The sequence below is a fragment of the Mercenaria mercenaria genome, chromosome 6, assembly GCF_021730395.1.
Source record: "Mercenaria mercenaria strain notata chromosome 6, MADL_Memer_1, whole genome shotgun sequence".
In the NCBI taxonomy this organism is placed as follows: Eukaryota; Metazoa; Mollusca; class Bivalvia; order Venerida; family Veneridae; genus Mercenaria; species Mercenaria mercenaria.
This window is the reverse complement of record NC_069366.1, coordinates 43247159-43262379: the sequence shown is the minus strand read 5'-3', so window position 1 is coordinate 43262379 and position 15221 is coordinate 43247159. Positions and strand designations below refer to the sequence as shown.

At 35.0% G+C, this 15221-nt stretch overlaps 1 protein-coding gene across 2 annotated transcripts in view; it reads left to right on the top strand.

Annotated features, from left to right (window-relative positions):
• The first annotated feature begins 4469 nt into the window (after positions 1 to 4469).
• Positions 4470 to 15221, top strand: part of LOC123549155 (uncharacterized) — a 97075-nt gene continuing 86323 nt past the window's right edge. For both annotated transcript variants that reach the window (XM_053545669.1, XM_053545668.1), the window contains exons 1-3: positions 4470 to 4785; positions 10768 to 10849; positions 11826 to 14524. In XM_053545669.1, coding sequence (XP_053401644.1) covers positions 4771 to 4785; positions 10768 to 10849; positions 11826 to 14524 — 2796 coding nt within the window. In that variant the 5' untranslated portion in view covers positions 4470 to 4770. The remainder of the gene's footprint in view (positions 4786 to 10767; positions 10850 to 11825; positions 14525 to 15221) is intronic.

The following is a 15221-nucleotide window of genomic DNA, read 5'->3' as shown; positions in this document are numbered from 1 at the left end:
GTGTGCACTTAGTTTTCTGTTATTTTTTCTCGGTTATTTTTATGAAAACTTATAATGTTTGGGGACCAAAAATTTAAAACAGTTCGTAAACAAACTGGTGTGCATTTAGATTTTGAGTTATACCTGAGAGTTAGTGTATGAAAAAATGAAACAAAAACTCGGGGAATTTTTTGAAATATTAAACTTAAAAAAGTGCACACTTTTTTTTGGAACTGAGTATACTGTAATTTAGGGGTCAAAAACGCATCAACCCAATAAACGATGAGCATACATATTGATAGCCTAAATTCAGACCCAAGGCCATTTTGCTCGCTAAAACTGCAAAACTTGGTATCAGTAGCATTTATAATAAGCAAAATCCAGGAGAGATCAGGCAACAGACCCACTGTTCGTTATACAACATACAAGGGCTCTTCAAAATAATGTAGACTGTTGCTGCAAAAAAGCTACATATTCGTATATTGCAATGCAAAATATATGACTGTAAATTTGCAATCTTTGTGTAAGTTGGTCATACATTTTTGTAGGCAATTTTGATGTTACGCGAAAAGCGTAGATCGTTCCAATATCATAAGTTAACTACATTCCAATATCATAAGTTAACTACACATAACCGGCGCAGTCGCTTTTTCAGCTCCCATGTTTTGAATTCGACCGCTAATTTTTGCACTGATAGTCCACTTGTTTACCTGAAAATATACCAAAGTGCAGCAATTCGTCAAGGCGATGTGCACTGGAAATATGGCGTAATTCGGACGTGGCTGTTTATAACGCTTAGATAACGCTTCATAATAATTTCAGTATTCTAACCAAACAGGTTATTATGACTTAGGTATTGTTTATAAAGTTTAATAAAGAAATTCACAAATATGAATTAATGCAAACTTAATGAAGACATCTCGATGAAGTCACGACATCGTTTTAACGTCGTTGAACTAGGGTTACCGTGCGCCGGATTCACGTGAGTGAATTGTTTTCGTGTTTTCGAGGAGGCGTAATTCCTACTGTATATGATCATAATCATGTCAAATTTACACTTGATGTAGTATAAAGACTACGAATTATGATGTTTTTTGTTTGTTTGTTTTTTGTTTTTTTGCTTCATTAAAGTATGTCAAAGCTAGAGACAAAGTCTACCCTATTCTTGAACAGCCCTCGTAGGTTGCTTCTTCTCCTTTTCTTTATTCGATCCTTTATTGCACTTGATCTAGAAAGTTATGACGTTTGTTTTACCTAAAGCATTCATTATTGAAAAATATAAACAAATTTTATCAAATATTTTTGCATGAATTGACATCTGATAAGCCACACAGGTGTATATAGAGTAGCCATCAGCTACCCATCAAGTTCAAAGGCCTGAGCATTTATTACATTGATAATTTCAAAATTGGGGGTAGATTATATCTCCAAATGTACTACATCAAAATGCACCAAGGCTGTTTTACAATTCAAATTTTTGCTGGGGAGCATATCCCCGTAATACCCTTAAACATCCGTGAACAACCAGTTTTGGTTGGCTATACCCCTCTTTTATAGATATCAATCGCATTGCTTTAATCAAGGATACTTGCATTATATACTTAAAGCAAATGACTCAATTTTGAATGTTTATATTATCTTTTGAACAGGAAGGTCTAATACGCATCAGTTGTTTCAGCTTTTGAATAACGAAAGTATAACTTGACAAAACTATTTTTGAAAAAAAAAAAACACAAAAAAACCTCAGAAACTATCTTTAGTTGATTCTGAAACAAATATCATTCCTTCAAGTTCTGATAGAGAAAAAAACGACTTTCATTGAAAGCAAACAAGAAATATCTTTAAAAAAAGATAAACAGCACAATTACATTAAAGACATTACGTAGTTTGGTATATTCAAAATCACAGTGGTACTAATACATGCTTTTCTTGCCCGCCCTATGCAGGCGTGCTTAAAACTGTGGTATTTACTGTTAGGATTTAACCCGGGGTATTTGAGGCCCACATCTGCAGTTGTGCCTTTACAATAAAGCCTTGATTTTCTATGCAATTGAATAGTCACAACACACTGGTGCGCTTTAATGTTATTTTAGCAGACGGGCCTCAAACTGTCAACGTCTTTGATAAAGGTTTGACCTTTAATCTCCTGTATCAGTTGTAAATATGTTAAGACAAAAAGAAGAAATAGCTTGCATGCGAACCAAACAATATTTTACATATGAAAATATGAACCTGAAATCCCGTAACCATATTATCTGAGAGCATTTGACCCATTTTAGGCTCGTTCTGCTTTTAGTATGGGACAGTAAATATATGGCACAATAGTCCTAAATTCCATAGTTGTTTCCCCTGTCAACACTTAACACCATTTGTAAAAATGTGAGCGGATTTCGTCATTTGTCTTAGGTAAGTGCATTCAATTTTAAAGGCGCGTGCATACTGCGACGGAGGGATGGAGACACTCTACTGGATTATTAGTGAAACAGGACTACTCTTAGACAGGTAGCCCACAGACCTTGTCCGGATCCCATAGCCCGCCAACCACCACGAAACATTTTGAGATAGATCTAGTTATAACTTTAAATCATGTTTTTTTTTCATAAGTGCATATTTATTATTTCAATTTAATGACATCTTTAATTAATTATTTACCCGATTACCACAAAATTAATGATCTTAAGATATGATAAAATAGAATTTAGGATCGATTTTTTTTTTTCATGTAATTTGATTCATTTTAGTTTTTGATGTAATTTGATGCATTATAAATTTTCACTATTTTGTTATGTAATCTAACATTAATTTCATGTTATGGATGTCACAAAATCAGTCTATGATATCATAAATTATCTGAAATGCATTTTAAGATATCACAAAGCAGTGTCACAAACATGCTAGGTCAGCTGAGATGGCGTACCCTTGAAGATAGGAGATCTGATTTACGCCTCCTTATGTTCTACAAGATAGTGAAAGGTTTGGTTGCTGTGCCACTCCCCCACTATGTCAGCCCCCCATCCCGTCTAACAAGACACATGCATCCCCACTCCTATACTCAGATCCTCACTCCCTGTAATTACTATAAGTACTCTTTCTTCCAAGCCACCATATTACTTTGGAATGCCCTTCCAGTACAACTTGTGCAAGCCCCCACCCTGAATCAGTTTAAACAGGGTGTGACCAAACTTGTACACAATGCTTAACATGATAGACCTGTTTTTAAACTGCTTTTATCTGTTAATCCTTCTTGTTTTTAACACTATCAACTGTATTTATACTGCAATACACACCGTGTATTACTTTTATCCTTCTATCCAATCTACTTTTAACTTCTTGTACAGGCGCGCAGCTGCACATAATACTCGCAGAGAGGAGCGCTGCAGTATAAATAGATAGATAGATATAAGAGATATCTAATTTTTGATACCTTTAAAATCATGTTTTAGTTTTTCATTAATTCTTGTATCTTATCTTTTTTACTCAATAAGTGGATTTTGATATCTCAAAAATTAAACAAATTTAAGATAACAGAAGTGGAATCAAGGATATCATTAAAGACAAATCAATTTTATGAAATTTTAAAAGATATTGAGGTACAATCGATGTTTGATATCCAAATTAAAAAATGGTGAAGAATCTTGCAATAAACATTTTATTTTCAAAGTATTAAATTGTTATATATCAATCGAAGTTTAGATATCACAAACTCACACACATATTTTGATACTTTAAAGTTTTACAGATGTCATTATATTTTTTCAGATGCATGTTTGAAAGTGAAATATCTAACTTAAGGATATATAAAACATTGTATTTGTAGATACTGAATTATATATACTATTTAATGATATCATTAGATATAATTAATGATGTCTTGAATTAAAATAAATGATATTATTTAAAAACATATTTTTTTTAAAAATATTACACATTACATTTAATTCTAACATGGCTCGATTTGATTTCCAGTTAAACAAAGAAGAAAACCCAGCTCTGTATATTCTGCAATAAACAACGGTTGACGCGCGAGAGCATTATGATGTCAATTATGACGTCAAATCGCCGCATGACGTCCGATACATTACTCATCGCGTAAATGAAGCCCAGCATAATATTTATTAAAATATATCAATGACCATGTCAGAATGGAAACAATCAAGGCCTTCTTGTGATTTATCGTCTAATTTACCACGGTTCTTCGTTCAGATGCTTCAGTATTTAACCACTCGGGCTAACGCCCTCGTGGTTCAATTCCTACGCATCTGAACTCTGAACTGTGGTAAATCAAACGATAAACCATTCGAAGGCCTTGATTATTTGTTAAGTATATCATAAATGAGTTAAAGATGTTGTAAAGTTTAGTGTGGTTGGTGTCTTCACCGCACCACCACAATAATGCATACACTTTCAGAAATTGGAAAAAAATTCGTAGTTTCTGTTACATAACCTATATCTGGATATGACTTAATGTAAACAAATGCACTCATTCAATCCAGGAAGTGTAAACATTGTAAACATGATTTTCAGAAAATTGGTGTCACTATTGATTAGAATGATTAACTGCTGATAACTGATTAGTAAAAATCATGTGAAAATCTAAAATACCTGATAAAATGTGCAGGGATAAACTATTGCTTCGATGCTGACACTATTTCATGTGCTTTAATTTCCATTACCAAGATTGAAAATTGTCTTGTGTGGTTTTGTTTTTTAGGAAAATGGTACAAATATTTCTAACTACGTAGAAAGGAATGTATCTGTGATAGGCTATTGTACAAGCCTGAACATGAGATAATGGCAGAAAGAAAAGTAAGTTGGATCTACTTTTAGCACTTAAATACCAGTATCATGTAATATAGCATTGTTATTTCAATCAAGGTCATTATTTGTTTATTAGTAACTGATAAAATACTGGAGGTTGCAGGATTGAATGGCACTGAGACATCGATAACATACAAAATGTACATGGGCATATGTAATATTGACATAATATTTATTTTCAGTATGGCCTTCAATTAACAACAGCAATATACATGTAAATACAAACATTCACAATTTTATGACTCATTTGCAGAAAAAAATATATAACAATGCTTTCCATTTATTCATTTGACAGATTCACATATATTAGTAAAAACAAGAAAAACAACAATAAAATAATGTATATAAATAGCATCAACAGAGTAACACTTAGATAATCCTCGTTATAGATAGAGTTTATGAAGTGAATATTCTTTGTGAAAAAGAAATAGATAGGGAGTGACCGACCGAGGTTCTTTTTCTCGAAGAATTCTCTTTATGGACTCTATCTTATCTGACATAGTGTGAAATCTACGTTTGACCAATCAGATTCTCCACCTACCTTTGAGTGACACCTTGAAGTAATAAAAATGTGTCGGCTTCCTTTGAAAAATGATGATGGGGTGGTTATTGGTATGCATGCGCTCTTCAGCATATAGAACCGTTCTTTGAAAATTATTGCTTAACAGTCACATTTGTCAGGAATAAGAATCAAATTTTTTTAAAAACAACTCGCTCTGATTGGTCAAAAAAGTAGGTTGCAATAGGGTTCTTTACTATTTATTGCATTGATAGTAAATGGGAACTTTTTTAAACTAACAAATCATGTTTAATGATTGCGACTTGTGTCCAGTTTGTTTGCTCACCTAAGCACGAAGTGCTTAAAGGTGAGATATTGTCATCAACATTTTGTCCGGCGTTGTCGTCAACATTTTACCTTGTGAACACTCTAGAGGCCACATTATCTATTTTATCTTCACGAAACTTCATCAGAATATTTGTCTTGGTGATGTCTAGGCCAAGTTCGAATCTGGGTCATCTGGGGTCAAAAACTAGGTCACCTGGTCAAATCAAAGGAAAACCTTGTGAACATGCTAGAAGCCACATTTTAAGTCCAGTTGTCATGGGAACTTGTAAGAATGTTTGTGTTGATGATTTCTCGTTGGAGTTTGAAAGTATGTCATCTGGGAACAAAAACTAGGTCACCAGGTCAAATCAAAGAAAAACCTTGTGAACACTCTAGAGGTCACATTTTAAGTCTGGTTGTCATGAAATTTGATCAGAAAGTTTATCTTGATAAAATCTAGGTCAAGTTCGAATATGGGTGATCTGGGGTCAAAAACCAGGTCACCCGGTCAAATCAAAGCAAAACTTGTGTGCAATAGGGTCTGCATTTTTCATTGGATATTCATGAAATTTAATCAGAATGATCTTCTTGATAAAATCAAGGTCAAGTTTGAATATGGGTCATCTGGGGTCTAAAACTAGGTCTTTCAATCAAATCAAAGAAAAACTTTGTGCATGCAATAGGGGCTGCATTTTTCACTGGATATTCATGAAATTTGATCAGATTGTTTGTCTTGATGAACCTAGGTTAAAGTGGCATTATGCGCATCTTACTGCACTTAGTGTGTTTCTGGCGACTGTTTTATAAAAGCAATTTTCAGTTGCTGTGCATTTAAATGTGTTACATTAACGATAATGCCGCATAAGTATTTGAAGTTAATGCTTTAGAAATAAAGAAATCAGACTAATAAAATAATAGTTCTTGTCTTCAATCTCCTACGCAGTGATCTCTCTTACCTATAGGTGGAGATTTCTGAACTGGAAGGGAAGCAACTCCTGCCTACGGTTTGACATCTCTTTAAAAGACTGCCCCAGTCAAAATAAGAAAAGTCATATTTGGAAAGTTATTATTTCATACTGGTAACAGGAAGAGCTTGATAGATTGGGTTAAAAGCTATTATTTCCTCCACCCTTTTTACACACACATCTATTTAAGCTAGATTTTTACTAGAAAAATGTGCATAATTCCATTTTAAGTTTGATTATGGGTCATATGGAGTCAAGAACTAGGTCTTTAGGTCAAATCAAAGAGAAACCTAGCTTGTGTATGTATAGGGGCTGCATTAAACACTGGATATTAATGAAATTTGATCAGATTGTTTGTCTTGATCAAATTAAGGTCAAGTTTGAATGTAGGTCATCTGGGGTCCATATGTATGGAAAATTAGAGGCTGCATTTTATTCCAGATGTTCCTCAGGTGAGCGACCTAGGACTATTTGGTCCTCTTGTTTTATCTTTTAACATGCTGAATTTCTTAAATGGACTGGTCTGTCATTCAATTTGGGCAGTACCATTAAAATTTTATTATTAGTCCCCTACTGACTATAGGAATGCGCTTTTCAGTCCGTCATTCTGTCCGTCCGCAATTTCGTGTCCGGTCCATAACTCTGTCATTCATAAAGGGATTTTAATATTACTTTACACAAATGTTTCCCATGATGAGAGAACGTGTCATGCGAAAAACCCGGACTCCAGGATCAAAGGTCAAGGTCACAATTGGAGGTCAAACGTCAACAGGGCTTTTTTCCTTTCCAGTCCATAACTCTGCCATCCATGAAGAGATTTTAATATTACTTGGCACAAATGTACCTCATAATTAGACGATGTGTCGTGCACAACTTTTAGACCCCTAGCTCAAAGGTCAAGGTCACACTTTGCAGTCAGATATTAACATGGCATGAACAGGGTCTGTTTCGTGTCTGGTCCATAACTCTGTCATTCATCAAGGGATTTAAATATTACTTGGCACAAATATTCCCCATGATTAGGGACGAGTCATATGCAAAAGCCGGACCCCTGGCCAAAAGGTCAAGGTCACTATAGGAGGTCAAAGGTCAACAGGGTTTTTCTCCTGTCAGGTCCATAACTCCATGAAGGGATTTAATATTACATGGCACAAATGTACCCCATAATAGGACAATATGTCATGCACAACCTTTAGACCCCTAGCTCAAAGGTCAAGGTTACACTTGGCAGTCAAATGTTAACATGGCATGAACAGGGTCAGGTTATACTTGAGACAACATGTCTTGCGCAACACCCAGAACCCTAGCTTAAAGGTCAAGGTCACACTTGGAGATCAAAGCTCAATAGGATTTTTTTCCTGTCCGGTCTATAACTTTGTCATGCAAAATAGTATTTAAATATCAGTTGGCACAAATATTTCCCTGGATGAGACAATGTGTCATGCGCAAAACCCGGGCCCTTAGCTGAAAGGTCAAGGTCACACTTGGAAGTCAAAGGCCAAAAGGGCTTTTTTCTTGTCCAGTCTGTAACTCAACAATCCTTAAAAGGATTTTTATATTACTTGGCACAAATGTTAACCACCATGGGATGGAGTGTCATATGCAAGAACCAGGTCCCTAGGTCTAAGGTCAAGGTCACACTTAGAGGCCAAAGGTCAGACACAAGAATGACTTTGTCCGGAGCATTTCTTCTTCATGCATGGAGGGAGTTTGATGTAACTTGGCACAAATGTTAACCATCATGAGACGGATTGTCGTGCACAAGATCCAGATCCTTAGGTCTAAGGTCAAGGTCACACTTAGAGGTCAAAGTTCAAATTCAAGAATGACTTTGTCTGGAGCATTTCTTCATCATGCATGGAGGGATTTTGATGTTACTTGGCACAAATGTTCACCACCATGAGGCACCCTTGTTTTAAGGAATTACTTCCCTTTGTTTTACTATAAATAGTTTATACTGCAACTTTTTTTATTACTGGCCAAAGGGAAAATCAAGACCACTTTTCTGTGGAACAACATGCATGTTACATAAAATTTTTAGGTGTATTTTGACCTATTTCTACCTGGTAAAGAGTTTTGTGTGGACTTATATTATGTAGATTTTTTTTCTTATTTCTGTTTTTTAGAATTAACGTCAACTATAAATAACTTATATTATACCTTTTTTATAAATGGGTAAAAAAAAATCCATATGAAAACACAGGTGCTAGTGTAAAGAAATTTGCTATGAAGGGCGTATATTGTGACATTCTGGCACTCTTGTTTATATTTATAGGTGTTATGAAACAATCAACAACTGTTTTTGTATATGCAAATTTTAATCATAACATTTGTATATATAGTACAATATTGTTTGATATCAGTTCATTATGTTATACTGCAGTAGAGAAAATTAGGTGCCTTCCAGTAGGGAACTTTGTATTGCATGGCAATACTTCATTCACTTGTTTGAAGGGGTGTTCACAAAAAATAGCAAACAGAGTAGACTATGATCCGTGCAGGTTGATCTTGGTCTGCACTGGTTGCAAAGGCAAAATCGCTTGCCACCAGCAGGCTAAAGGTTAAAAGACTAAAAGATATTGATTGACAGTTGGCAGAGGTGGATGAGGGGAGGGGGCTCACCCCCAGGTGTCTGTTAATGAATCAAGTTAATGGCAAAAGTTCATGTTGATTCACAACATTACACAGCTGGTGAATTATTTACCTTGAAATAGGGCCATCGGACATTGTTAATTGTGTTATCGATTTGTTGACAATATGGTCATCTCAATGATATATCGATACATCATTTTGGATTATCGGAACAATTAGAAAAGGAAAACTGATGAAAAAATTTCAAAGATTAATAAAAAAAATAGTTTCTTTGATTAGTCAAAAAGATGAATTCTTAAATTGTTATTTAATCTTGAAATTAATTTGAATCAGTCTGTTAAACTTCTGTGTTTTAGGTATTGTTATAACCGGGGTCCATTTTTCTCGGGGAAATTAGCTACTATTAAACAAGTGGTAGAGTTCTAATATTCTTTTATTCCATTCTAAATAATAATGTTATATCACTTCAATAATTCCAATTTATCAATTCATAGTACATCATAATTTATAATTCTCAAAGTTTCCAAAGTATTTCTTGCCTAAAATATTAAAATATCAATTTTGACTAATTTTGACTTTCCGGTGCCTAAAACAAAAACCTAAATCTAACTCCAATTCCAAACTCAAAACTGCCTTCTTTTTATTTTCCCTCCAAACTCTGCAACCTATTCATTCATGCCCACTTCATACTTCAACCAATCACATCACACATGCATCATACTTCAACCAATCATATCACACATGCATACATTAAAACTTGACCAGTACTTGTCTACTCCAGTGGCTTATTACTTTCTGATACTAATTAACACTTACTAATTAAATTATTACCATATCAAATTCTGTCTGGAATATCTTTTGAAGTAGCAGACCAAATCAAATGCACATATGTTTAGCTATAATTATTTCTAGATAAGTAATAAACTGTAGAAAGGTAAGGGCACTCTGATAAAATAATGACTTAATGTTATTTTAATGATTTTCATAATAAAAATATATTTAAAATATAGAACTGGTCACATTGTTGATATTTTGTCAGTTGATATAATATTATGACATACATGTGATCTCCCGCGCGGGAGGGTCAAAATCCCGATTTTTTCACCTTGCCTCCCGTCTCCCGACCGAAACCATATTTCTCCCGCTTTTCAAAAAAAAAAAAAAAATCAGTATTATGACGGGGTTGATAATTACTGAGGAGTGCCAACATATTTACACGGTAAATCAAAGTGTAACATAATTTATGTGGATATTTATTGAAATATGACAGTTCTACCTTGAAAGAGTCAAGTTCTAGTGTGTTGTATCATGTCCGATTAAAACAGATCTTTTCGTTCAGAAGCAGTTACGTACCTGTAAATAAAAGGTTATTATATCGATGTTAAGACATAATATTGTGATAAAAGCAAGTGATGTCTTTATAATTTGGTGACTACACTTCCTGATCAATTCATTAGATCTTTGAGGATTGACCTAATGACCTCTTTTTTCATAACCCAATATACCTTACATACACACTACTGCACACACACTCATGCAAACCTAAGGAAGGGACCGACACGTCCTGTAACATTTTTTTTATTTTAGGATAGAAAAGCTGGTAGCAAATATGAAGCCAACGCTGAAAGCAGTCCAGGGACAAAACCTTCTGAAATGTTGGAAAGTCAAGGTATTTGATTTTAAAACCTTCTTTAGTCTCATCCAGTTTTAGTTAGTTACTTTCAGATTTGTATGAGTGTTAAAGTCAAAATTAATTGTGCCAAATGACACTTCAGAATCAGGAGGCATTTGTCTGTGAACTTTTAATCTAAAAACTCTGTGGTTGATTTTGTTTATTAATATTTTATGGTAGGTGGATTAAAGCACTAAACTAAAAGCGTGTTGAACTTCTGAAGATAATTAAGACGTTTTATTTTTAAGACTATGATAGATTGGTTAATGTGTCTGCCACTCAACCCAATGTTCAGGAGTTCAACCCTCTAGGGTTATGATAGCACCTCATACAAACTGTACATGCCAGATTATGTCCATTTCTGCCAGAGATAAAGTAAAAGTTAATTGAGGTACAAACTGTATATACCAGATTATGTCCATTTCTGCCAGAAATAAAGTATAAGTTAATTGAGGTACAAACTGTACAGACCAGATTATGTCCATTTCTGCCAGAAATAAAGTATAAGTTAATTGAGGTACAAACTGTACAGACCAGATTATGTCCATTTCTGCCAGAAATAAAGAACAAACTGTATATGATTCTAGATTATGTCTAGTTTACAAGAAATGAAGTATAAGCTTACTGAGATACTAACTATATACTAGATAATGTCCAGTTTGCTAGAAGTGAAGTACGGTTTAGCGAAATACAAACTGTATATGCTAGATTATGCCCAGTTCTGCCTGAACTGAAGAATAATTTTATTGAGATATAACTAAATATACTAGATTATGACCAGTATACAAGAAATGAAGTATTAACTTATTGAGATACAACTTGTATATACTAGACTATGTCCAGTTTGCAAGAAGTGAAGTATAGCTTAGAGTGATGCCCTGCAGATGCTATACTGTATATAAAGGGTATATCTGTCCTTATCTGTTGCCAGATTATATTGTTACAACAACGTCATGTTGTTTTTGTCTTATAGGAAAGATGAGATCAAAAAAATCGAATAAAGGACATCATGAATCAAAGCTAGAAAAATTGAAGAATGTTGTTATTAGAATTCTGAAGAAACATCCAGATGGTGTTTTGAAAAATGATATCTGGACACTTGTTCATAAAGAGACAGGACTAAGAGTCAGTGCAAAAGATTATGGAGTATCAAAAATGGGCCGTGTGTTTGAGAAGTGGACAGATGTTATTCAGATGAATGCAGAAAAGCTATTCTTAGTGAGTTCTCAGGAAACGTTAAATGAGAATGATTTTTCACCAACAGAGTTGGAAGGGTTTGGTGAGGAAAAGGAATCTGTCACACAAAGTTTTTGTCTGAGTTCAGTGTCTGATATACATACTGCTCAAAAAGAAAATATTCTGTATGAAACAGATCTAAAAAGAGAACAAAAAAGACATGATGACAATAACCGTGTTCAAACAGGGTCTGACCATGATCTAACAATGTTGCCAGATGTTTTTAATACAAACCATAGGAGAAACAAGAAAACCAAAGATCACTTTGCTGACTTTGTGAAGCAAAACAAGAATATTGTCACATTTGGGTTCTTATCTGATTCAGATTTATCGGATGAGTCTGATGTTGATACTGATGACGAAAGAAAAGAAATTAAATCAGTTATAGATGAGCTTATAGATGGTCAGAATGCTGAACCACCAAAGCCAGTGAATGGTCAGAAAGCACCTTCAATGCCAAGTTGGATGCATATTGCCGATGCTTCAAAACCACCTGAAATTACAAAACTGGAAACTTTACAAGCTAGAATGCAATTACCAGTAAGAGAACAACTGGGAATGCCTGCAGTTATAAGAGAAGAACAGAGAAAGTTAGCAATACAAACAGAACCTGTTATTGCACATGGACAAGGCCATGCACAGGGTATAATGTCAAAACCTTTAAAGGAACCACCAGGACTTTCATTGTCAGTTAATAAAGAACCTGCTGTGCAAGGGTTAGGTTCGAGTCAGTCAGAAATACCATCCCATCAGTTTGGTGTAACAACTCCAGGACTAGGCAACATGGGATTTCCTCTACAAGGTATGGTGAATAGATTTTATATGCCAGTGCAAGGCCATAATCAATTAGGAATGATGTTTCCAACCTATGGGCAAACTGGGATGTCCTTATTTGGAATGCCAATAACATATAGACTACCAGTGCCTGCTGATGGTCAGTTCGGAATGGGAACTTCACAGAATGTAGTGAATCACACCACACCTATGCCCCAAAACATGCATATTGTCGGACAACCGCCCAAAGCTACAGAGTTAAGTGGAATACCAACAACTGGGACAATACCACGTGAATCCCCTTCACTGATTTCTGCATCTGAAAGTTTCATGTCAACAACCCAAGGTAGCCCAGTGAATACAAAAACCTGGAGTCATGTAGTAATGTCTAAATCCATGTCAAAAAGTCCGTCTCCTATTTCAAGTCCTAGTGTTGAACCAAATTCAGACAACACTAATTTAAAAGCAGGAAAACCAACCCCAGCCTGGACGAAGGTAGATGAACGAGAATCTTATTTGAGCCAAGTGAAAATGCCGTCACCTGCACCTAGAATGACACTGACACCAGTATCAAATTTTACAGAATTGTCATCAAAACAGGACAATGCAGGAGATCATGTTGGAATGTCGTCTGCTGGTATTTCATCTTTATACAATAATATATACAAGAATCAAGCGGTCAGACCATCAACTAGAGTCAGTCAAATGACAATGCCGATGCCTTTGACCGTACCTGGGAGAAACCCACCTGGAGCACCAACAGTACCATCAACTAGAGTCAGTCAAATGGCAATGCCGATACCTTTGACTGTACCTGGGAGAAACCCACCTGGAGCACCAACAGTAGACTGGGGACAATACAGTCTTCCAAAACAACATATGCAAGTGGGCTATGAAGGAATAATACCCCAAAATCATACAGCTTTGATTGAAAACAAGAAGGAGCAGCAAACAGTAATCAGTCAATTCAATAGATGGGATCTTGACCAGTGGCAACCATTTGCAGATGATATTAAAGATTTTGCAGTAAAGCCAATAGATAAGGAAGAATTTGAGGCAAAGATTATAGAGGTCAGGCCAGTTTATGTCCCACTAGGCAGAAAACCATCAGGTGAACAAGTGGACAGTGTTGCAAAAGAATGTATTGAAATGTTGGCTGATGCAAATGAATTTGTCACCCAAGAAAGAGTGGAAAAACTTCTTCTTCAGAGATTTGGCTGCAATGTTATTCAAGAGCTTGGAGTATACAATGTCGACCAAATACCATGTGTTTTTGAACATAAAAGACTTGTAAGCAAAATCAACACTTACATCACAGCTTTTCTGAAAACAAGGTCAATATGTACTCTTCATGAGCTAAAGGAAGCCCTAAGAGACTATGTTCCTGACAAGGGAGACTTTAGCATATTGAAAACTGGACCTCTTCAGAGATTCCCGGTTGTATTTCAACAATTCCGTTTTCCACCGGATCAAGCAGAAATTCCTGAAATTACAAGTATGGATATTCTTGAACACTTTAACAATTATCTGTCAAAAAACAGATTGTGGGTTAATAGTAAACTAGAACTAGAGCCGTTCATGAACTACCTAGTGCAAGAATATGATGCTGATAATGCTTACATGCTCGGAGTAAGAATTAGGTCACTGCCACTAGCCATTGGAGTAAGTAATAACCACCTTTTGTTGAATATGTAATTCATTCCTAGATTTTTTCCCACAAATTTCAAAGTATCATCCCCTTTTGTTCCAGAATATCATCAGTGTACATTTTCAATGCACTGTTAGTCTTCTGCTTATGGACATATTGTTAGTAGAATTTTTTAATAAAAGTTTAACATTAGTCTGTACACTAAACTCAGTAGAGAGAGTACAGATCTAAGGACTGTGAGGTTTGATTCCCATTCCTTCACCATGATGAGTTTATAGTAAACATATCAGGAGTCTTTTCATCCTACATTTCATGTGGAGAAGTTGGCAGTTACTTGCGCAGAACAGGTTAGTACTTGTACAGAATCCAGGAAAATTGGTTAGGTATTACATGTTGAAAAACTGCACGAAACTCAAAAACTGACAAATAAAAGTTTGATAAGATAAAATAAAGATCAAAAGTCATTAAGACTTACATGGAGACCTGCTATTTCCAACTACATGTACATTGAATAAGTTACCAATAACATAACTAAACAAGAGTGCATGTATGTAATTAAGAACAATTTTTTGTGAAATACTTCAAAGACAATTATCTTTAAGAAATAATAAATTCCCATTGTGGTTTATCATAAAATAACCCGTGTTTTGAGTTCTTATGCATAAGAATATATCTCGAAGGCCGTAGGCCTGAGTGATATATTGTTTCGCA